Here is a 22935-nt window from a genome sequence, read left to right as displayed (position 1 = left end):
TCTGTCGATCCTAATCTGGGCAGGCAAATACTAGCCAGCCTGATGCCCAGAGAGCATTGCATGGAGGCAATAATATTTCCTGCTCCTGCACCCCTACCAACCCCCAGAGTAGGAACAATAAGTTTCCTTTATTTGTGCCATAGCCTGGTACCAGCCCATGAAAGAACTCTGCTCTCCGCATTAAGCAATAAAGCTTTTACGGCTTCCTTGCCTTTCTGCAAATTAGTCAGACCAGTAGGTTGGTAACTGTGGATGAGTAAACCAACACCCCTCCAATCTATAAGATTGGGGGTGTGAAAACACACACACACACACACACACACACACACACAGAAAACTGTGAAATAGTCACAAGTTTCTGCATCTCTTAAGCAAGTCTGCCCAATCTGCTTTCCCCACCCTATGTCTGTTCTGAATGCCGCACCGATCTGAGCAGGATGTTTGATCGGCTTGAGCCGGGCTACGCTGGGCCGCTTGCCAATTTGCTCAGACTCCTCGATGCAGGGCTTTGTGTCGGAAATGACTCAGCCTCTGCTATGTGTTGCAAAGGTAAGCTCGCAAGAGCTGTGGGTGGCTTCGTGGCGAATTTGCTGCGCCGCTGCCCGGAAAGGTTGGGCACGTCTTTGGAGCCTGCAATTACTCAAAACGCTCCTGCATAGGAAGTTGCTTTATTCCGACAGTTTTGGCTGCCTTTGCAGATGACGCCAAACTGGGAGGGGTATTGCTAAAGCTGCAGAAGATGGAACCAGGGTTCAAGATGACCGCAACAGATGGGGGAACTGGGCCAAAGCTAACCAAATGAATTTCAATAGTGACAAATGTAAGGTTCTGCACTTAGGCAAGGGACGCAAAGATAGGATGGGAGACAGCTGGCTTGACAGCAGTGCATGCAAAAATGATCTAGGGCAGTGGTTCCCAACATGGGGCACACGCCCCACAGGGGGGCAATTTGAGAATGAGTTAGACCAAGTTAATGGCCTTTTAGGCTTCCTCCATGTGAATGGCCAAAAAAAGGTTGGGAACCACTGATCTAAGAAGTTAGTAGACCACAAGCTTAATGTGTTGACTGTGTGATGCTGTGTCAGCATAAACAAAGCCCCACTGAGCCTCTGGTCTCTTTGGGGCTTCCTCCGCCCTCAATGACATCCTCTTTGAGTTCTGGGGAGGGTCTCTCTGTGAGCCATCAGGACTCTCCAGCTCTCTCCCACCATTTCTTGGTATGATTCTATTTATTCATTAATTTTCAGGTGTCATGTGTATGCAGTGGTACCTCAGGTTAAGTACTTAATTCGTTCCGGAGGTCCATTCTTAACCTGAAACTGTTCTTAACCTGAACCACCACTTTAGCTAATGGGGCCTCCTGCTGCCGCCGTGCCGCCAGAGCACAATTTCTCTTCTCATCCTGAAGCAAAGTTCTTAACCTGAAGCACTATTTCTGGGTTAGCGGAGTCTGTAACCTGAAGTGTATGTAACCTGAAGTGTATGTAACCTGAGGTACCACTGTAATGCTATTCTAGGCTGCATCAACAACAAAAGTAGAGTGTTCAGTTCAAGGGACATAATCTGCTCTGGACAGACCCCACCTGGAGTCCTGTGTCCAGTTCTGGGCACCACAGTTTAAGAAGGATATTGACAAGCTGGAAGGTGTACAGAGGAGGGCGACCAAGATGATAATAGGTCTGGAAACCAAACTGATATTCAGCAGCAGACTGCCACTGGATATGGAGGTTCCTTCAAGTACAGTGGTATCTCGGGTTACAAACACCTCGGGTTACAGACACTCTGGGTTACAGACTCCGCTAAGCTGGAAGTAGTACCTCGGGTTAAGAACTTTACCTCAGGATGAGAATAGAAATCACACGCTGGCGGCAGCAGGAGGCCCCATTAGCTAAAATGGTCCCTCAGGTTAAGAACGGTTTGAGGTTAAGAACGGACCTCCAGAACGAATTAAGTTCTTAACCTGAGGTACCACTGTACATCAAGGGTGGAGAAACTCAGGCCCAGGAATGGGGGCAGGGAGCATAGTCCTCCAGGCATCCCTTAACTGGCCCTCGCAACTCTTCCTAGCTGCACTTTGCACGCTCCTGAGGCAAATCTACACTGGTCAGTTGTAGTGTTAAAAATGCATTATAACAATGTGCGAAAAGAGGGCTCTGTAGAGGAGTGGTCCATTTTACAATCAGTTTAGATCAAGCCCTGGAGTGTCTGACTTGCAATGTGCTCACTTGACCTCTGCTAAAACCTCTCGCTTGCCTTGGCAGTGGATGGAGACATGTGTCTGTGTGTAGAAACTAGCCTACATTACAAAGTCAAACCTGCATTTGTTGCTCCACCCACTTTTGCCTCGGGCCCCGCCCACCGCTGTCATGCGGCCCTCAGAGGACACTCTTCTCACAACAGTTGTCCATCTCCCTTCAGCTGCCCACCCCACGATTCCCTTTTAACCAGGGGCCTGTGGACCTCTGGGTGTTGGTGAGAATTCCATCGGCCTCTGCCGATATGGCCGGGGGCAAGGGTGAATTGCGTGTACTGTGGAACCTCTTTTGACACTCACTTAATTCCTCCTCAAATTCTCACCATGGAAGTCCGGGCAAAGCAGCTGCAGCACTTTATGATTTCAGTGGCAGTGCACTCAAAGCAACGCAGCCGTTCTCCTTAGCATCCCAAGAAAAAATCCAGTTTCCCCCGCTAAACCAGGTATGAGCAATTTGCACACATGTATCTAGCTTTAATCAGCTTTGCAGAATAGTCGCGGACGTTAATCTCCTGCTCCCGGAGCAAAGATTAGTGGGCCTCTTCCTTCTAATCTCTTGCGGTTGGTCCGCAGGCAGAGCTGTCAATTAGTCACCAAACAGAATGATGTTGGAAGCGTTCCACCTGTCTAGAAGCACCAAAAAAAAATTCTGTGTGCAAGTTAAGGCTGCTAGAGTGGGTTTAAATCAGGTCTACATATCTGTCACATTGGGGTTAAAAAAAAAGTGGGAGAAAAGACTGAATCAGGAGGTCCTGAGTTCGAATTTCGGGCCTGCTGCAAACTCACCATGTGGCCTGGGCCAAGCCCTAGTGATCCCTGCACATGGAGGATGATGCCCTAATAATAAATATCACATATTTATGTGTGCTCAGTTGGTTAGAGTGAGGTGCTGATAACGCCAAGGTTGCAGGTTCGATCCCTATATGGGACAGCTGCCTATTCCTGCATTGCAGGGGGTTGGGCTAGATGACCCCCAGGATCCCTTCCAGCTCTACAATTCTATGATCCTTGTCAGGGATGCAAGGGAATGTGGGAAGAGCCCTGCTGCTGGATCAGGCCAAAGGCCCACCTAGTCCAATATCCTGTTCTCACGGCAGCCAACCAGGTGCTCCAATGGGAAGCCCACAAGCAGGATTTGAACACAAGACTGTTCTCCCATCCTTCAACTGCTATTCAGAAGCATAATGCTTCTGACCATGGATGCAGAGCATATTCATCCTAGCTAGTAGCCATTGGTAGCCATATCCTCCATGAATTTGTCTAATCCTTTCTTTCTAAGCCATCCAAGTTGGCAGCCATCACTACCTCTTGTGGGGAGCAATGGTAGTTTCTTGGCGGTCATCTTTTGATGGAAGCTTTGTATTGAAAGTATCTGTATTGTCAGGGAGTCTTTGAAGGATGTCATTAGCCTCGACCTCCACCGGACCGCAGCAGGGCAGATTTGCAAAGCATCAATTTGGTGCATTGAATGCATCCTTTCAAGTACAAAGCAACCACCTCCATTGAGAACCTAAAAACCCTCCAGGGTCCATTTAGCGGTTTGGCGATGACTCCAGCGGTTTGGAAAACACTCAGTGCAAATATTAGTGAGTTGAAAATAAATTTTAAAAAATCAAATCCAGAATGTTGAAGAGTTTTCAGATGTTCCCAGAGCAACAGGGGACTATGAGGCCAAGTGGAGGGTGACCCCAACCTCCCATAGCCCCCAGATAGTTCCTACTTAAAGTGCAGCTACTGGTTCTAGTTGCAATTAGGTTTCATTTCATTTCATTTCATTTCACCTTTAATTTGTATACTGCCTTTCTATATTACAAAACACAGGGTGGTTTTACAAGCTGAAGAAACAACATAGATCACACACGTTTTAACAATCTGACCCAATACAAGAATGCCATAATAAAAACAACTTCAAAATAAGCAACATACCAAATAAAGCAATATTCAACAATCCATTAGACTAGTATGCTAGTACGCAATAAAATTAAATGCCAGCAAATAATGATTAAACATAAATTCACTCCTAACAATTACAACAACAAAATTCTAAAATATAATCCATAAAAAATAACAGCAAGTCACAGTGCATAATATAACATAATACAAATTGAGAAGCAAAGACACACAACTTATATTATTATTATTTTTAAAATATCCTGAACTGCTCTCTTCCCAGCTGATATCCAAATAAGGGCACCTCCAGATAGGTGGGGACAGGAAGGTTGTTGGATATTTTTGCAGGTGTCTTCTGCAACATTTTTTTAGAATTATTTGAATATTTATGACATGAGCAAAGGACATGTTGTCACGCACTTTCTGGTTAGCTCCATTTTAGGAGGGCTGGCGTCCTTTGCAGACACTTCTTGTGTGCTTCAGACATCTATCTGTACCCATAAGGCCTAGCAGCTTTGTTGGGGAAGCTGAGTTTTGAAGGATTCTCCAGTTATCAAGCGCTGCACAGAGGCTTCAAGCCAAGGTTGCACTGCGTACCTTTGAGGGTTAATATACAAGAAGTTTGATGTGACTACGTGCGTTTGCTCTGTCCTGAAGCAAAAGGGGGTTGTCATAGAAATGCACACTGCCCTTACCCACAGGGCAAAGCTCTGATCTGCATATATTTGCCCTTTGGCTGGTTTAAAAAAGGCTGCAGACTTCGCGATAAGGCCTATCTTGGAACCGGAATGCAAAGAGAATCACACCCTTGCAGTTCTGATAAAAGTAGGATTACCATATTTCAAGAAGTAAAAAAACCAGGCCAACTTTTGGGGGGAAAGTTGAGCTATTTTTGGAAAAGTTACAAAACCCCGGACATTTTGCCAATTTCCTGATATTCCCCTCAGATACCTATCCCGTTGTTCCCAGACATGTCTGGGAAAATTCAGACATATGGCAACTGTAGATAAGAGACTCTCAGCTTTCTCTTTGGTTTCTGATCTGGAGTTTGGGAAGCCAAAACAAAACAAAACTGGTGAAGACTTAGGACTGTTCCTTGACATCCTTGTGTAAGAAGTCTGGCCAAAGCACAGTTGTGGAACACTCAGGAACACCCAGACTTGATTTATTGTTTCTGATGGAATCCAGTTTTAACCAGGGTTGCATTATCGAACTGAAAGGGTTAATCTCAATACTATCTGCACCTAAGCTAACTTCTGCAGTTGTGGTTAAGCAGCTAGCAAAAACCGCAATTGCAAGCTGTGAGCTACTTCCTCTTTGCAATTACTTGAGCTCTGCAAACCAGGAACTACTCTCTGCACATGCTCTTTGATGCAGTAACGCAAGAGAAGAACACACGAACAAGGGAAGGAGGGGCGTTTAGCTAGCCATATGCCATATAAGGAAATAAGCTTAACCTTGCCAGCTGATTGGAGAATTTGAAGAGGTGGGAAGAGATGGGCAGACTCTCAGGTATAAAGATGCTTGTTTATTTGTATCTATGGGCCAGTCTTTTGGGAACGATCCCACTGGCCACCTCTGTGCACAGATTTCAATAAAACTTTTTTCTCCAAAGAAGAATCTTTCCTGGTGCTTTTTGCTCTCTCTTCGGCCCTGGGGACGCAGGCAAACGATTCCCTGGCAAGGATAAGGCTTCAGCCTTCATTTTGGTGCGTTGGCCGGGAAATCGCCCCACCCCAGGGGGCCGGGGAGGGCCAGGCCCGACCTCGGTGAACAGCCCCGGACCGGCGTTCGCGGCTCCAAGTGCGCACCCCTGCCTGTTCGTGGGGGGAGCCGGCCACACCGCTCCGGAGTGAGACACCTGGTCGAGGGAGAAAAGAGGACGGCCGAAGGAGGGGTCCGCAGCGGAACAGGTAAGCCCTAAGGGAAAGGGCGTGGTAGGAAGCCTGGACAGCTTCACCTGGCTGTGAGCAGTAGAGTGCCGCCAGAAAAGGGATAAAGGGTCTGGCTGTGAGCAGTAGAGTGCCGCCAGAAAAGGAACAAAGGAACTGGCCGTGGCAATAAGGTGCCGCCCCGCCAGACGGGAAAAGGGAAAAGGGAAAAGGGGAAACAGGTGGCAGTGGAGTGCCGCCAGTAAGGTTGGGGAAAGGGGAAACAGAGGGAAAATTATTTTGGTGTGTTTTGTGTGTTGCATGTTGGAATTATATTAGGGTGTGTTTTGTATGTTGCATGTCAGATACTCCAGTGGTTGAATTGTCAAGTGTGGGCCGGGGCTTAGCGTCCCCTTGGCCGAGCGATTGCAGGGCTGTGCATTTCTTAGCAACGCGAGTTCGCCAAGTCACAGCCTGTAGTGGTTGGTGTGTGAAAGGATCTTAAGCCCGGTTAGGAGCGGAGTATCTGAAAAAAAAAAAAAATGGGGTCTGGGGCAAGCTAACGTAGTCCTCTGAAATGCTTTTTAACCAACTGGAAAGCAGCTACGAAGCATGATGATTGGGTTCAAATTGAGAAGAGAGAGGATGTGAGGTTGATTGGCCCACCCAAGGAACTAATTGGCCCTCGGAGGGCAGATTTAATTTGCAACTAATCAACCCACTATATCAAAATATCTTGAACGTCCACCCAGACCAGATCCCTTATATTTCTACCTGGAAAATCAATGTAGAAAAGAATCCACCGTGGCTGAAAGCCTGCCGAGGCGACGCCCCACAAAATACAATTTGTGCAATCCAACCGGCAGGGAAGTCAGAAAGGCCCCCCCGGTGATACCAGAACCGGAAGGAGAAGAGGGGGAAGTCATTAAACCGCCGCCACCCTATGCTCCACCAACTGCCCCTCTAGCGAATCCCCCAGGCCCAGGGCCCCAGGACCAGGGAGGAGCCGGCCCTCAGCCTGAACCCTCCAAGGTTGATGAATTAGAGAGCAAAGAGGAAGAGGATGATGAGGAGTTTATGAAGGGACTAATTGAGTTAGCAAAGAAAGGAAAAATGTGGACACAGTATCAGACAATTGAGATTGCAACAGTATGTACAACCCTATGCGAAAGAAGTGGATGTTAGTTCCCATTTTTGGCAGCAGCAGGATGTTCCCCAACACAAGGGAAGAAATGGCAGAAGAAATGGATAGAAGCAGCAACCAGGGCGTCCCTCCATAAGTCCCATAAGGCACAGAAAAAGGGTGGGACTGCAATGATGCCTCTATGCAGAGTGTATGACCCACCAGCCCCCCAGGACAGGGTGGGGAAGCACCACCATGCACTTATACAGTCCAACATGTGCCTTTTTCAAGTGCTGATGTGTGCAATTGGAGAAATTAGAACCCTACCTTTGAGGAGAACCCAGATGATATTGCCAACGCCCCATTATAAAGGCTGCCTTTGTAGCTCAGGCAGCGTCCGATATTCGCCAAAAGAAAAAATCCAGAAGCCTGAGGGGTTCATCGGCCGTGGGCTGGAATAGATGTTGGAAATAGCTCAAACCACTTACAATTAGAGAGATGAGGAGGCCCAGAGAAAAAAGGAGAAGTATCAAACAAGGAAGTTGATGGCATTACAGGCTACCACACCCGTCCCTCAGAAAAGAGGAAGTGCCCGGGGAGGAGGGCGAAGCCGTCTCGGACGGAATCAGTGCGCCATCTGCCGACAGGAAGGGCACTGGAAGAGAGAATGCCCTATTCTATTATTAGGAAGAGATTTGTTGGTAAAGTTGCAAGCCCAAATTATTTTTAAAGCCATCGGGAGAAGCCACAATGTCCATTATGTCACTTGGGGAACTGGTTGTGGAGGCACCCCTGAGGGAGTACTGGCGCCTCATGATGGTAAAAGAAGAGGAGGGACCCATCCCCGCCAGTATTCTGGAACAAGTGAACCCCCCAGGAATGGCAAAGAATATCCCACCAATAATTGTGAAGCCCAAGCCATTTGTCAATCCTGTTGCAGTAAATAAGTATCCCATCCCACGAAGGGCGACTGAAGGAGTATGGGTGCATCTAGAGCGACTGCTCCAACATAGGATCTTGAGGCAATGCCAATCACAGTGAAACACCTCTTTTGTTACCAGTGAAGAAAGGAAGCAGGCTATTATCCTGATACCAGAACCAAAGAACTGCAGGGAACTCCGTGGCTTTCTGGGGTCTGCAGGATTTTGTAGGATATGGATATTTAATTACAGCATCATTGCCAAGCCTCTACATGAGTCAACCAGAGGAACTGAGAGAGACCCCTTTGTTTGAGGCACAGAACAACAGCAAGCCTTCGTGGATTTGAAGAGGGCACTACAGCAAGCCCCAGCGCTTGGCATCCCAAACCCTGAGAAACCCTTTACTCTATTCGTGGATGAGGACCAAGGGACAGCGAAAGGGGTTTTGTGCCAAAAATTGGGAAGCTGGCAACAGCCAGTGGCATACCTATCTGAGCGCCTGACGCCTACAGAGCAAGGTTTACCGCCGTGCATGAGAGCAGTTGTGGCAGTAGCCACCCTACTGAACAAAGCAGACAAATTTATTTTTGGCCAAGACACTGTTTGTGTGACCCCGCATGCAGTCCCAGCTCTGCTTGACATGAAGGGTACCTATTTCCTCTCCCAAGCAAAGATGATGAAGAATATTTTAGCAGGCCTGACCTCAAAGAGGAGGCAAACCCCCATTGGCCTTCATGGTTTGTGGATGGAAGCAGCTTTGTTGAGGCTGGACAACGAAAAGCAGGCTATGCAGTGGTAGCCTTGGAAGACCAGGTGATCGAGGCAAAGGCACTCCCACCTGGAACATCGGCCCAGCTAGCAGAGCTAGTTGCACTCACCAGAGCCCTGAACCTGGCAAAGGGACAGAAGATAAACATTTATATTCTAAGTATGCCTTTCTGACTTTACATGCCCATGGAGCCTTATGGAAGGAAAGAGGTTTGCTTACCTCCAGAGGAAACCAGGTGGCCCACCCACAAGCCTTATTGAACCTTCTGGATGCTGTATGGGAGCCCAAGGCAGTGGCAGTTATCCATTGTTATGGACACAAAACTGGACTAGGAGAAGTGGCCAGAGGAAACCGACTAGCAGACAGAGTGGCCAAGGAAGCAGCCCGGGAACCAGCTCCCGCGTCAGTTATTGGAGCACTGGTCCCTGGAAGGATCTTGAACACCGCTGATAAGCCAATATACACCAAAAGGAGAGGGACACTGCAGATGCCCAGGGGCTGACCATGTCCAAAGAAGGATGGTACCTTACTCATGATGACAGAATATGGATTCCAGAGTCCCTTTCTTGGCAGATTACTCAGAGATACCATGAGTCCACCCACATGGGACCAGATGCCACAACCAGACAGCTGAAGCAGTGCTTCTACATAGCCCACCTTTATCAACTGGCAGCCCAGATTTCCAGGAAGTGCCCGCTATGTCAAAAGAATAATCCCAGAACCGGACCCTTGGCTCCCCCGGGGATTCAGCATAGTGGAACTGCACCCATGGAAGACCTTGTTGTGGATTTCACTGAATTGCCCCGCTATGGACTACCTAGGTCAATAGAATCTGACAATGGACCAGCCTTTGTCCACTCAGTTTTGCAATAACCCCCCATGCTAGTCAAAATGTGCAGTTTGATAATTATGTGCAGTAATTCTCCCAAGATTTTCTCTTTTCTTAACAGGTGGACCCAGGCCCACTGCTGTTAAAGTTGCTGACCTCACCCCTTGGGTCCACCACACTTAAGTGAAGAAGGCTATTTTAGATTGGACAGTTACACCAAATCCTGATGATCCTCTGAAGCTAACCATCTCCAGAAGAGCGCCAGACAACCGCCCTGCTGGACAAGTGGATGGGAGGGACGCCCGCGGGCAGCGTCCCCAACGTAGAGACTTTTTTCCCAGCAAATTTTAAGGCACCGCCAGGACTTTTGATATTGGGGCCAGAACTCTTTGATATAGTCACTCTGTGTGTCAGGCCTCTGCAAGGGTGGATATATATTCCTGTGGGTATATGTTAATATATGTAGAGGGATAAGCCCCTTTCGGATACAGTGTGTTGGGAAGAAATCATGAGAGTATTAAGCATCCACAAGGACAGGTGGGAAAATTGGTTAAGATAATAGGCTCCTCCTTAGAGAGGTGGGACACAACCTCCCAAGAAGCAAGGCAGCTGATAGAGCACGAGTATCAGTGGGCCCTTCAGCAATAAAATAGATATGTCCCAGATAATACTGTCAGCATTTCAGCCACCATTGATCACATGGAAACAATGATAGCCAGGAACCCGCTAAAAACTACAGGAGGTGATCTATGGGGTTGGTTATATTTCTGGCTGCCTCATGGCAGTTGGCTCAGGCATATTGTGGTATTATTAGCAGGGCCGCTATTAATCCTTTTGCTTCTTTGCCTCTGTATACCCTGCTTGGTGCAATGCTTACAAGGTGTGATGCAAAAAAAATAAAATATCATGGCCCTTATTGTTCTCCCCCAGGATTATAAACCCAAGAGACCAGGACGAACCTAGGAGATAGGTTGTCCAAAAGAAGAGGAGGGAATTGAAAGGGTTAATCTCAATACTATCTGCACCTAAGCTAACTTCTGCAGTTGTGGTTAAGCAGCTAGCAAAAACCGCAATTGCAAGCTGTGAGCTACTTCCTCTTTGCAATTACTTGAGCTCTGCAAACCAGGAACTACTCTCTGCACATGCTCTTTGATGCAGTAACGCAAGAGAAGAACACACGAACAAGGGAAGGAGGGGCGTTTAGCTAGCCATATGCCATATAAGGAAATAAGCTTAACCTTGCCAGCTGATTGGAGAATTTGAAGAGGTGGGAAGAGATGGGCAGACTCTCAGGTATAAAGATGCTTGTTTATTTGTATCTATGGGCCAGTCTTTTGGGAACGATCCCACTGGCCACCTCTGTGCACAGATTTCAATAAAACTTTTTTCTCCAAAGAAGAATCTTTCCTGGTGCTTTTTGCTCTCTCTTCGGCCCTGGGGACGCAGGCAAACGATTCCCTGGCAAGGATAAGGCTTCAGCCTTCAGAACAGGCCACCAAGACCAGCCTAGCTTTTGGCCCATGGTTTTTGCAGCACCACTTCCATTTTGAGGTCTCCGGGTAGTCCATACTAAAGAGGGAAGGATCTGTCCATGTCAGCTTACTTGGTTTCTCAAATTTTCCAGTCTTAAATTCCGCTTTTCATCTTTCTACAGGAACTTGTGCTATGCAAACTGGAGCAAATCTCCCACAAACGCGGGAAGCTCAGCCCAAACCGGGGTCCATACAGATCTTTTCTTGTGGTGCCAAGTTCAAAATCTACTGGATCCCAAAATTTGTTGACATAACACACAGCCCCACTCATATAAGAGAACCTTTCACATTTCAACAGCAGCTGCCATTTTTATTCTCCCACAATGCCTTTGGGCATTTCTCCCTGAAGATATGCCATGTTGGGGGCCCAGAGGCTCACTAGCCTTACCCCCACTCAGTTGCTAATTTGGATTGGTGGCCATTTAGGCCTTGGGGCGCCCTGGAGCCATCAGCAACTGCCATCTTGTACTGATCAGGCGGCCTTCGTTACTCTCATTTGTCACCAATTAACTTTGGAAAAGCAGCACGCCTGACTTGCAAATTGGGTGGAGAAGCATAAAGAAGGAAACTTGTTCTGTCATTAGTTAATCTGTAACTGTACAGCGAAAGGAAAGGCCCACATAAATCCAAACAATAGCCTTAAAGACGGGTGGATGGAAACTCTGAGGGAACGATAAGAGCAGAGAGCTTGTGCAAAGTTGTTGGGTTTTTTTATACTGAACAGGTGATTCTTTAGTGGGTTCAGGGGGAGAAGACTGAACTCTGAGCAAAATTAACTGGGAAGCTCAGGAATCAAGAAGACAAGAAATTCAAAAAAGAATGGGAGATGCTTATTACTGCAAACATGTCAAAATTATTGTAAACATGTCAGAATTATTGTAAACATGTCAAAACATTAGCAGGATTTTAAATATACTTGTAATGTAACAGAACATATAGATGCTATGGGAAGAAGGAAAATTGGAGAAGTACTGTTAAGCAGTTGAAAACTGAATCCCCATGGAAGGGATGGGGGGGAAGTCAGGAGATTCAGAGTAATCTCAATATTTGGATTATGTATTTTTTGTTGTTGTATGTTTATTTTTTCATTTTTGGAAACATTTAATTGAAAAGATTATATAAAAAAAGACTAGAAACTCTTTGACATGGGGGTTTTTGACTTATTGAGAGAGAGGCAACCCCGTTCTGGGTTTTGCGTCTGCAAACTGTAGCTGGCATTTTGGTCAGATTCAAGATTCCTTCTTCTTTTCACAGGTACGACGCAGGAAAAGATGGTTTCATTGATCTGATGGAACTGAAGCTGATGATGGAGAAACTCGGGGCTCCCCAGACGCACCTGGGGCTGAAAAACATGATTAAGGAGGTGGACGAAGACTTTGACGGCAAACTCAGCTTCCGGGAGGTAATAGTTACGGCGAGAGAGCCTATCCGACTCAAAAAGAAGGGTTTATAATGCTTTCAATAAGGGATGGGGAATCTGAGGGCCACATTCCCTCATGGGCCACCTCACAGGGGCCATGTGCTCTGGAATGGAGCCTGCCATACAGTAATCCGTGGCTCCACCCAACACTGCTTTTGGCCCCTGGAAGACTTGCTCATGGAGAAATGCGGCTCTCCGGAATAGATAAACGTCATTCTTCAAAAAATGCTCATCCATATACAGTGATACCTCGGGTTAAGAACTTAATTCGTTCTGGAGGTCTGTTCTTAACCTGAAGCACCACTTTAGCTAATGGGACCTCCCTCTGCCGGAGCACGATTTCTGTTCTCATCCTGAAGCAAAGTTCTTAACCTGAAGCACTGTTTCTGGGTTAGCGGAGTCTGTAACCTGAAGTGTATGTAACCTGAAGCGTATGTAACCTGAGGTACCACTGTATTAGAAAAGCAAACCGCAACAATGGACAGCCCAAAATGGAAGTGGATGCTGTTCTGTAGGGCTGCTGCAATAGACTCTTAATTCGTTCTTTCTTTTCTGCCCCGAAGCAAGAAATAAAAATAAAGCCAAGGCAGAAAAATCAAACTCTTTCTCAAATGGGGACGGCAGGAAAATTCTCCTTTTGAAAAAGAAGCAAAGGCTTCTGTGGAGAGGCAAAGGCTCTGGGGCAGGTGCCCTGAAAAAGAACTGCCTTTGCAGCGATGCAGCTCAGAAAGGTTTCCGTTTGATTCCTTCCTACATGGCTGAGAGGACCAATGGGATATATAATACTGCCACTCCCCCTGCCACGAATAACTTCTCGTGGAGGTGGAGAAATCTGCAGCGAGGAAACCTTGTAGGGGAAAAGATTCTATGGCTCTGATACAAAATAGGTCCCTGGTTTTGCCCTAAAGCAGCCACCTGAATTGCTTTGGGCATGGGCTTTTATCCGAACTGCCTCCCAAAATTCTCCATCCTCTTTATAGGCAGGGAAATCGTTTATTATTTAAAGGAGATGTGCTTGGTCCCCCCCCCCCCCATTCTTCAGCTTCCCCCCAGTGACAAAAACAATAATGTTCCTTATAAAATACAAAAGTATATAGATATATATGCATATAGTAGGGTTGCCATATTTCAAAAACTGAAGCTCATCATCTCTCTGTCTGAAGAAATCAGTGTGGGAGTTTTGATTTTCCTCTTCCCTCCCAGTCTGTTTTCCTTTGCACGCCGTGTTCTTTTTAAATTGTAAGCTTTGCGGGTAGCAACGGTCATGTTTTGGTTGTGTGTAAGCTGCTCTGGGAGCCTTTTGGGCTGAAAAGCAGGGTACATAGACTCTTTATAAAGAAAATGTCTTTTGAGAAATATTGGTTCAGTTCTGCTTTGTACAGTGGAGGGAGCACAGATTACTCCCTCCCCCCGACCCCCGCAGCCAATTCAGTATCCCTTGCCCCCACCCCAAGCAAGACAAGAGCTTTTAAGATCTCATGAGAACCTCCCAGAGCCTGGTAAGTAAGCCTGGAAGCTTAAAAGCTCTCCTTCTTTCATGCATTTTAATTTTCCGAGATTATTGCCAGCTTTCAACTGTGTCAGGTTGCAATTGCGCGAGTTCAATGCTCCTGCGGTGCAATCACGCTGTATTACTCTGTCCCTTTTGCAAGCGGGATTCTCACGGGATTCTGGAGGAATGAAATTCACGGGAGGTTTGTGTTTTCTGTCTTGCCCCCTCCCCCTCCCCCGGCTCCAGTTTCTTCTGATCTTCCGCAAAGCTGCAGCAGGCGAGTTGGAGGAAGACAGTGGCCTGCACGCCTTAGCCCGCCTGTCGGAGATTGACGTTTCAACGGAGGGGGTCAAGGGAGCCAAGAGCTTTTTCGAGGCCAAAGTAAGGAGCGGCTGGGTCCCCTAACCCCTTGGGATCACACCACCATCTGCACATAGCCCAAGGCAGGGGTTGGCAGCATGGAGTGGGTTCCTATGTGCCCATAGAGGCCTTTTGTAGTGCCTCCACCCCCCTGAAACCATAGCAAATAGCCCAAGGCAAGCACTTGTCAGTCGGTCCTGCTGCCTCACCACTCATTGGCTAGAGCAGTGGAAGGCGGGAACAAGGTGACTTATTGTGGAGCGATTGGGCAGAATCCTCCCTGCATGCTTTCCACAGGTAAGAGGGACTAGAATCTTGCTTGGTTAGGAGCAGAGGCTGAGTGCAGGGAGTGCCATTCCAGCACCATTTATGGAGTGCGAATCAGAAACAGCATTTCTGGCTGCCCAAGTTTACCTTAAAATAATAATAAGCAAAGGAAGTCCTCAGACCACCTTCTCTTCCTGTTAGTTTACTAACAGTAGCTAGCTCTAGTCGGACACTCACCACACTGGCCCTTCCCAACTGAATCCACTGAATGGTCATCTTCAGATGGAAAAGAGGTGCAGCTCAGTAGCAGAGGGTAGGTTTTGTATGCAAACGGTCCAGAACTCAGCCTCTGGTAGTAGGTGTGTGAAACAGAAAGTCCTGTCTGAAACCCTGGCAAGCTACTCCCAAGTTAGTATTGACAACTATGGAGTTAGATAGACCAGAAAAAAGCAATTTCCTGTTAAAACCAGCCCTCTGTTCAAAACCATGAATACAGGTGTTAAGTTGTGGGTGAACATATCAGACGACACAGCGATTCTTCAGACAGCTCTTGTTTATTCACAGGCCAGAACAGAACAGAACTGAAGGGTTCAGCCAGCCTGCTTATATAGAGCTCCACTAGAACGCAACAGTAACCATTTTCTGTAACTATCCAATCACTGAACGTCACTTTCGATCCCTTATTTGCATATGTGGACCTGAACTATCTACAGTATCCCCCTGCTGGTCCAGGGTGAGAACTTCCGTACATAACAACAGGGGTCAGCAAACTTTTTCAGGAGGGGTCCAGTCCCCTGTCCCTCAGACCTTGTGGGGGGGCCAGACTATATTTTTTGGGAGGGAGGGGAATGAACAAATTCCTGTGCCCCACAAATAACCCAGAGATGCATTTTAAATAAAAGAACATATTCTACTCATGTAAAAACATGCTAATTCCCAGACCGTCTGCAGGCCGTATTTAGAAGGCGATTGGGCCGGATCCGGCCCCTGGGCCTTAGTTTGGCTACCTGTGGACTAGAACCCTACCTCACTTTTAGAGAAAGGACTTTAGCTCCATGGTAGAGCACATACATGCTTTGCAGTCAAAAGGCTCCAGGCTCAGTCTCTGATATTTCTAGGTAGGTATGCTTGGGGAAGAGAGAATCCTGTCGGAAACTCCGCTTCTGGTCCGTGTTGACAATACTGAGGTCGGTGGACCAATGGCCAGACTCGGTTGCAGGCATTTTTCTGATGTACTGCTGGGATCTTTGGTTCATCCTTCCTCTTTCTCGTCGGCTGCTCCTGCTTCCTGGCGCTAAGTGTTTGTAGTGAAAGGAGCTGCCCATTTGGACCGTTCCGATCTCACCTGTCCAGTTTTTCTGCTTCCAGGTGCAAGCCATGAATGTCACGAGCCGCTTCGAAGAAGAGATCAAGGCGGAGCAGGAAGAGAAGCGGCGGCAAGCGGAGGAGATGAAGCAGAGGAAAGCAGCCTTCAAAGAACTGCAGTCGGCCTTCAAGCAGTGACAGGGCCAGCCCGAGGGTTGCTGGGAGGGACGTTTGTCCGTGGCGAAAGCCACCCCAGCAAAGTCCTCCAGCGAAACCGGGAACAATGCGAAGTTGCCGGCGGTTGTGCGGTTCCCACCTTTTGAGTCGCACCTTCAGCGGCTGCTTGATCTGCAGGTGATGAGGCTTACCTCCCTGCTGTGAAACATTCCCATTTTCTGCCGCTCAGGCAGCCGTTGAAGGCGCAAGAGCAGGCCCAGTTAGGGGTTTCCCGATCAGTTGGCAACCCTAGGTTGTGGTTTGTGTTTGGACCAATGCGGAAAAGAATTTGCAGTTGAATCTGGAGTCGTTTAGGCCTCGGGCTGTGAAAACAACACCTCTTGTTTCTTCTTGACCTGTAAATACCACAGGCAAACATCCCAGAGGCTGCCGCTCCCATCCACTTTCCTGTGGGCCAGTTACGTGTCTTTTACCTGTGAATGGCGTGTCGTGTCTGTCTGGTGGGAGTTTCCTAACTCTTTGTAACTGCGTGGCATGTCCTGAGCTCAGGCTTTGCACTTTCGACTTGTGAACCATTTCATCTCCCAGCCGGTTTGGTGATCGCTGTGGTCGTTGGCTCACGGTCGAAGACCGGGGTTTGCGGGGAAGGCCTGAACGTACCCTTGCTCCGACAGCTGTGCTTGTGCAAAAGAAAATAAGAATGCAACTTTAGCGTGTGCAATCCCTTCCAATCAAAAATGCTTTAAGTGATCACGTTAAAGTCCCTTTGCTTGAAGTGTTGCCAAAAAACCAGGTGTGTGTGTATGTGTGTGTGTGTGTGTGTGTGTGTTGGAAAGTGGGAAATCTGCAGACTCTCCAGGGTGGCTCAGTTTGCAATGCCAGCCTGCAGAATTTGCCCTTTTCCTGAACAACATGATAAATGAAATGCAGCTCTGTGAAATCCTCATTCCTCTCTTCTTCTTTTTGCAATATGGTACTCCAGCCAAAGAAATCAGGCATGTGTTAGGTGGAAGTGCACCTAAAATGCATGTCGTCATGGAAATAGCTCCCCCCAAAATGCATCTTACTAGAGCAAAAATGCTAGGGGAATTGGGTACATCCAGCAAAATTGCATACACAAATCTGAATACAGGTAGGTAGCCATGTTGGTCTGCCGTAGTCGAAACAAAATAAAAATAATAAAATTCCTTCCAGTAGCACCTTAGAGACCAACTAAGTTTGTTATTGGTATGAGCTTTCGTGTGCATGCACGCTTCTTCAGGTACTTCTTCAGATCCGAAGAAGTGTGCATGCACACGAAAGCTCATACCAATAACAAACTTAGTTGGTCTCTAAGGTGCTACTGGGACAAATCTGAATGTTAGAGAAATGAGCACTCAAATGCTGAGTAATTTTCATGAAGACTTTCAAAAATGGCAAACCGGTGTAGGACTGTGGCAAGCTGAACCGAATGTGTTTTCCAAGTGCCCCTGCCCTTGCTTGTATGCAACAGAGGCTGGTCTATTCCCCACCAATCTTAGCCAGCCCCCCACTTTCCTCCCTTACAGCCAATCCAAAGGAGTGGCCCTTCCTGTATCCTGAGTCTTAATGTTGCCCCTTGTAGAAATCAACAGGAAGGAGGATGGCAATGAGTAGTAGGCACTGCCTGCCGTTGTCTCTGGCGCCACCTACTGTTGGCCTCCCTGCCTTCCACCCTACTGGTCTCAGTGGGCACCAGTTACCTCTGCTTGAAGGTGAGGGTGGGCTGATGCATTTCCCCCTCTTAAGAGGAGGGGCACTGTAGCATTGCATTTTTGTTCACCTGGGCAGGAGGGTCACACTTCTTCCTTGAGAGCGGGTTGTGTTTCCTCCTGCTCACACTGCGGGCAGGAAAGTGTTGTGTTGGCTCCTTGGCAAAGCAGGCTGGGTGTATTAGGACTGCCTACGGTTCAGCCTTATTGTCCCCAAGAACTTGAGGAGAGAAAGCTGTGTTGGCCACACACACACCAATGATTCCCTCCCCACCCACCCCAATTAGGCTGGGGCCTTGAGATGTTGTCACCCTAGACTCACAGTTCATAAGTTCGATAGCCAATACAGGAAACCCATTGCCCTGAAGGGCAACTGTCTTCTAAGCCTGTGACAAAGTTGGCACATTCCATTGCATCTAGGTTGCATCCACTCAATACTGTGAGTCTCTCAGCCTCCCATCAAATACCTGTACTAGATAGGGAGCCTTGTCCTTGTAAGTTGCAAGGACTGGTCCACCAGATCCTGATGGACCAACATCTGTCCCATCAGCCCCAGCTAAACATCTGAGTGGTCCTTCCTCTCATAAGTTGTCGGCTTGTGTTCTGAAGACTTATTTTCCTTCTATTGATTAGCTCATCGCTCCATAAGTGTCAGGCCTGGTCGTTGTCCTCTTCAGATCACCACAAAACGCTTCTTGTTCTTTTATAACTTTTTATTGCATATTAACAAAACAATCTTATAAACGGTTCTTAAATATTATTCCTCAGAGTCACTTATTTCAGATACCTTCTGAGCTCTGCTTCTCCGTGACCAGCCACTCTCAAAATGGCGAAGGCGCCCTTCCCTTCGCTTTCCCGCTCTTTTTTCTAACCTCCTGGCTAGAGCTGGCTTGTACAGTGGTGCCTCGCAAGACGAAATTAATTCGTTCCACGAATTTTTTGTCTAGCGAATTTTTCGTCTTGCGAAGCATGAAATCCCATAGGAATGCATTGAAAATCAATTAATGCGTTCCTATGGTCAAAAAAAGTCCAAACAAAGCCAAATTTGGTATAACAAGAGTTTATTAAGTGCTCTTTAAAGTAACACATACTGTAAAGAGCATTTCAAAATTCAAACCCAGAATTTTTTTAAAAAAACAGCAGAGTGGCCCAATGGTCACAGAAAATCATAAAAATGCAGGAAAAAAACCACAAGCTTCCAGATTCTTGCAAACCCCTCCCCAACTGTTCCCCAAGCCACCCAGCACACAGAAATCCAAATCCAGATTTTTTTAAAAAAAACAGCAGAGTGCCCCAATGGTCACAGAAAATCATAAAAATGCAGGGAAAAAAACACAAGCTTCCAGATTCTTGCAAACCCCTCCCCAACACCAAGTCCTTGAATTCCAAACACCCCAACCCAAAATCCAACCCCCCCAAAAAAAAAGTTTTAAAAGCTTAACTTACCAAATGGCTGCAAAAGAAGTTTTGGAAAAGCTTCAAAAATCACCAAAGTCTTTAAAAACCTCAAAAAAAGGCTACTATGTACACTGCGTTCTATGAGTTGCTCCTCGAAGTCAAGTCGCAACTGTATTAACGGTGTTAAGAAAAAGGAAACAAACTTGCAAGACGTTTTCGTCTTGCGAAGCAAGCCCATAGGGAAATTCGTCTTGCGAAGCAGCTCATAAAACGGAAAACCCTTTCGTCTAGCGAGTTTTCCGTCTTGCGAGGCATTCGTCTTGCGGGGCACCACTGTATCTCCCCTCCTCCGAATCTGAGCTAGAACTTAACCCTTGCTTTTCCTGTGAACAGCCGGTCCCTCCCTGTTGTTCCTCTTGCTCCCTTCTATTAGATTCACTGCTCTCCTTCCCCCCTTGGGGAATGCTTTCTCCCTCTGATAAACTGAAAACTTCTAACTCTTCCCTGACAGTAAGTTTGCCATTTTAAAAGGTGCTGCTGCTCAGGAAAAAGAAAGTGGTCTGACATACATATTTTGGTGAAATAATAATAATAATAGTAATAATTTTTTACGGTGTTGCCCCTCCCACCACCCTTATTTTAGCACCATCTACAGATGCCCTCGAAGGGACGCGGGTGGCGCTGTGGTCCAAACCACAGAGCCTAGGGCTTGCCGATCAGAAGGTTGGCGGTTCGAATCCCCGCAGCGGGGTGAGCTCCCGTTCCTTGGTCCCTGCTCCTGCCAACCTAGCAGTTCGAAAGCGTGTCAAAGTGCAAGTAGATAAATGGGTACCGCTATGGCGGGAAGGTAAACGGCGTTTCCATGCGCTGCTCTGGTTCACCAGAAGCGGCTTAGTAATGCTGGCCACATTACCCAGAAGCTGTACTCCGGCTCCCTCAGCCAATAAAGCGAGATGAGCGCCGCAACCCCAGAGTCGGTCATGACTGGACCTAATGGTCAGGGGTCCCTTTACCTTACAGATGCCCTCAACTTCCAGTAAACTTGACTTCGTGCAGTGTGGATGAAAGCCTTAACCATGCTGAATGGGGCAGTGGGGTCAAAGGGCATTGTAAATTGGGCTCTTGCTAGAGAAGCATAACACTGAATCATAGAACTGTAGAATAGGAAGGGACCTCAAGGGGCATCTAGTCCAACCCCCTGCAATGCTTGTTTTGCCCAAAGTGGGGCTTGAACCCAGAACTCTACCACCAACTGAGCTAGTCCAGAAAAAGCATATTTCTCTCTCTCTCTCTCTCTCTCTCTCTCTCTCTCTCTCTCTGTGTGTGTGTGTGTGTGTGTGTGTGTGTTTTATATCATGGCAATAACCCAAGTGCTGAAGTTGTGATGTAACAGGCAACTCTTCTTGCAGAAAAGTATAAATCTATCTTTAAAAAAAAGAAAAGCCTTTTTCATACCTACACATTCTGGGCAAATCCACCCAAATCTAGAACCACGTGGGCAAAACTTGTAAGAAAAATGTAATAGTCTATATTCATGTTGAATGTTCAGGCTGGGAGACCACCCCTAAGTGCTTTTAAATGTTCAAATGGCTTAATCTGGAGTATTATTCTGTTTTAATTTTTTGCATGCACTGTGATCATTAAAGTAAGAGACAACCCCGGTTGTCAAATTCAGGTTCTGAAGCAGAAACCCTCAGTGTGCTTGACAAGGGGAAAAATCTTTTTTAGCTCAAAGCTCGAAAAGAAAAGTGATAAGAGTTAGCATTGCCAACTTTTTAATTCCCGTGGAAACATTCCTGTATAAAGGTTCCAATGGCGGGGTGGGTTTTTTTGGGGGGTGGGGTTTGGAGGGAAGGAGTGTTTTTCAATACACTTGAAGTGCTCCCTTTGTGATGTGCAAAGTAAAAATTATTGTGACCTGCAGACTTTGATAGGGGGTGGTGTGTTTCTTGATGCCACATTCGACCTGCTCATTTCTGATTATTGCAGTGGAGGAGGACAGGCAAGTGTTTTTCTTAGAAGTTGGCAATGCTGAATAGACCACTTTGTTTTTGAGACTTGAGGCAGCAACAAGGGAAGTCTGTGCCCTTGGCAGAATAAGCTCCCTGAGCAAAGCTGAGCTTTAAAAGCCAGAGAGTTGACATTATATTTTGTTACATATATATTTTGTTACCCAGCAAAAAAAGAGAAGTCCATTCTCTCCCATTTGCCATGTGAAACCCCCTCCAGTCTCCTCTTTCCTTTTCTTTCCCTTTATATTTTTTTGGCAAAAGTCCTGTTGATCTCAGAGGCTTTGTTTATTTTTTCATATTGCGACCATAGGTGGTTGGGGGTCCGGAGTGGGGAGGGGGTTTAAGAAAGTGTTATATTCAGTCTCTCCTTCCATTCTTCTCAACCTGTTTCCCTCCCCCACCCACCAAATAGGTTTAAATGGATGGATTGAAAAGAATGTGTTTCTGCTTTTGATTCCAAAAGCTGTTCCATTTCAGTGGTATGATTTTATTTTTTTTAACCAAAAGTAATTAAAAAATATATTTCATAAGCATGTTGTGTGGTCCAGAGCTGTGTTTACTTCCTTTTGGGGGGTGGGAGAAAAACAAAAACTGATATCACTTTAAGGTTAGAATTTTGCCAGCTGCTCAAGTTCTTGTGACTGAGTTTGCTGTGAAGCACACCTGAAAGTGTACCATTGAAGAAGCTAGGATTTAAGACCGCAAATGCTCAGGAAATGTGAAGAGCTTTATGAAAAAGAACCTGGACCTGTTTTGTTTTTACTCGGAAAGATTTATAGACCGCTTAATCAAGAAAAAGGTAAGTGGTACGTATAAAATAATTATTGATAAAACAGTAAAACTCAGTCCAAAAAAGTTACGTCGCTTAACTTCAGTGGGTCTACTCTGAGTAACTCTAGAATTGGCTATAACCAGTGCTTTTTTCCTTAAAAAATAAAAATATTTAGGGGTACTCTCATTTTGACTCAAGAAAATCACCATTTTATAGTTCAAATTGGTGAAAATAAATACAGTAAATGGACATAAGTACAAAGATTCACAAAATGTTTAGGGGTATGCATACCCTTGCATCCCCCCCAGAAAAAAAGCACTGGCTATAACCCAATAAAATAAAACTCAATCAAATTAGCCAAGCCCTTAAAACCCTCTGTTAGAACAAGATTGTATTGACAATGCTGAACGTGGCCAACATGAAAGTGGAACAAATAATGACGCCTTCTTTAATCCCTAATTTCAGGCTTTGCCAACCTAGTGTTTTACAGCAGTTTTTGACTATCATATCTACCAGCTGATTGCAGTTGACATCCCAAAACAACTGGAAGGCTGCAGGTTGGCGAGGCTAATTTATTTGTTATTTCTTTGGCGATCAAGGGCTTCCCCGATGTTCTCCCTCCCACCTTGCTGCCCTCCAGTTTGATATTTAGCAATGCTGGGGGCACTGGGAACCATCTCGTTCTATATTGGTTCCCTGATAGGGCTGAGACGTGGGTGTCCTTGAAGGATTCCTTTGTTTGAGGGCACCTGTTTGGTTCCCAGCGGCTGCTACCAATTTTCCAAAATTGGTCCCTTAACATGCAACAAGAGCT

At 46.5% G+C, this 22935-nt stretch overlaps 1 protein-coding gene across 1 annotated transcript in view; it reads left to right on the top strand.

Moving 5' to 3' along the window:
- Positions 1 to 17028, top strand: part of EFHD2 (EF-hand domain family member D2) — a 28049-nt gene extending 11021 nt beyond the window's left edge. The window contains exons 2-4 of the mRNA XM_053400519.1: positions 12443 to 12590; positions 14347 to 14481; positions 16096 to 17028. Of these exons, the coding sequence (XP_053256494.1) occupies positions 12443 to 12590; positions 14347 to 14481; positions 16096 to 16230 (418 nt within the window). The 3' untranslated portion in view covers positions 16231 to 17028. The remainder of the gene's footprint in view (positions 1 to 12442; positions 12591 to 14346; positions 14482 to 16095) is intronic.
- Positions 17029 to 22935: the final 5907 nt, after the last annotated feature.

The sequence above is a fragment of the Podarcis raffonei genome, chromosome 8 (assembly GCF_027172205.1).
Source record: "Podarcis raffonei isolate rPodRaf1 chromosome 8, rPodRaf1.pri, whole genome shotgun sequence".
Taxonomy (NCBI): domain Eukaryota; kingdom Metazoa; phylum Chordata; class Lepidosauria; order Squamata; family Lacertidae; genus Podarcis; species Podarcis raffonei.
Note: the sequence above shows the minus strand (reverse complement) of the source record. Positions and strands in the feature narration are given on the sequence as shown.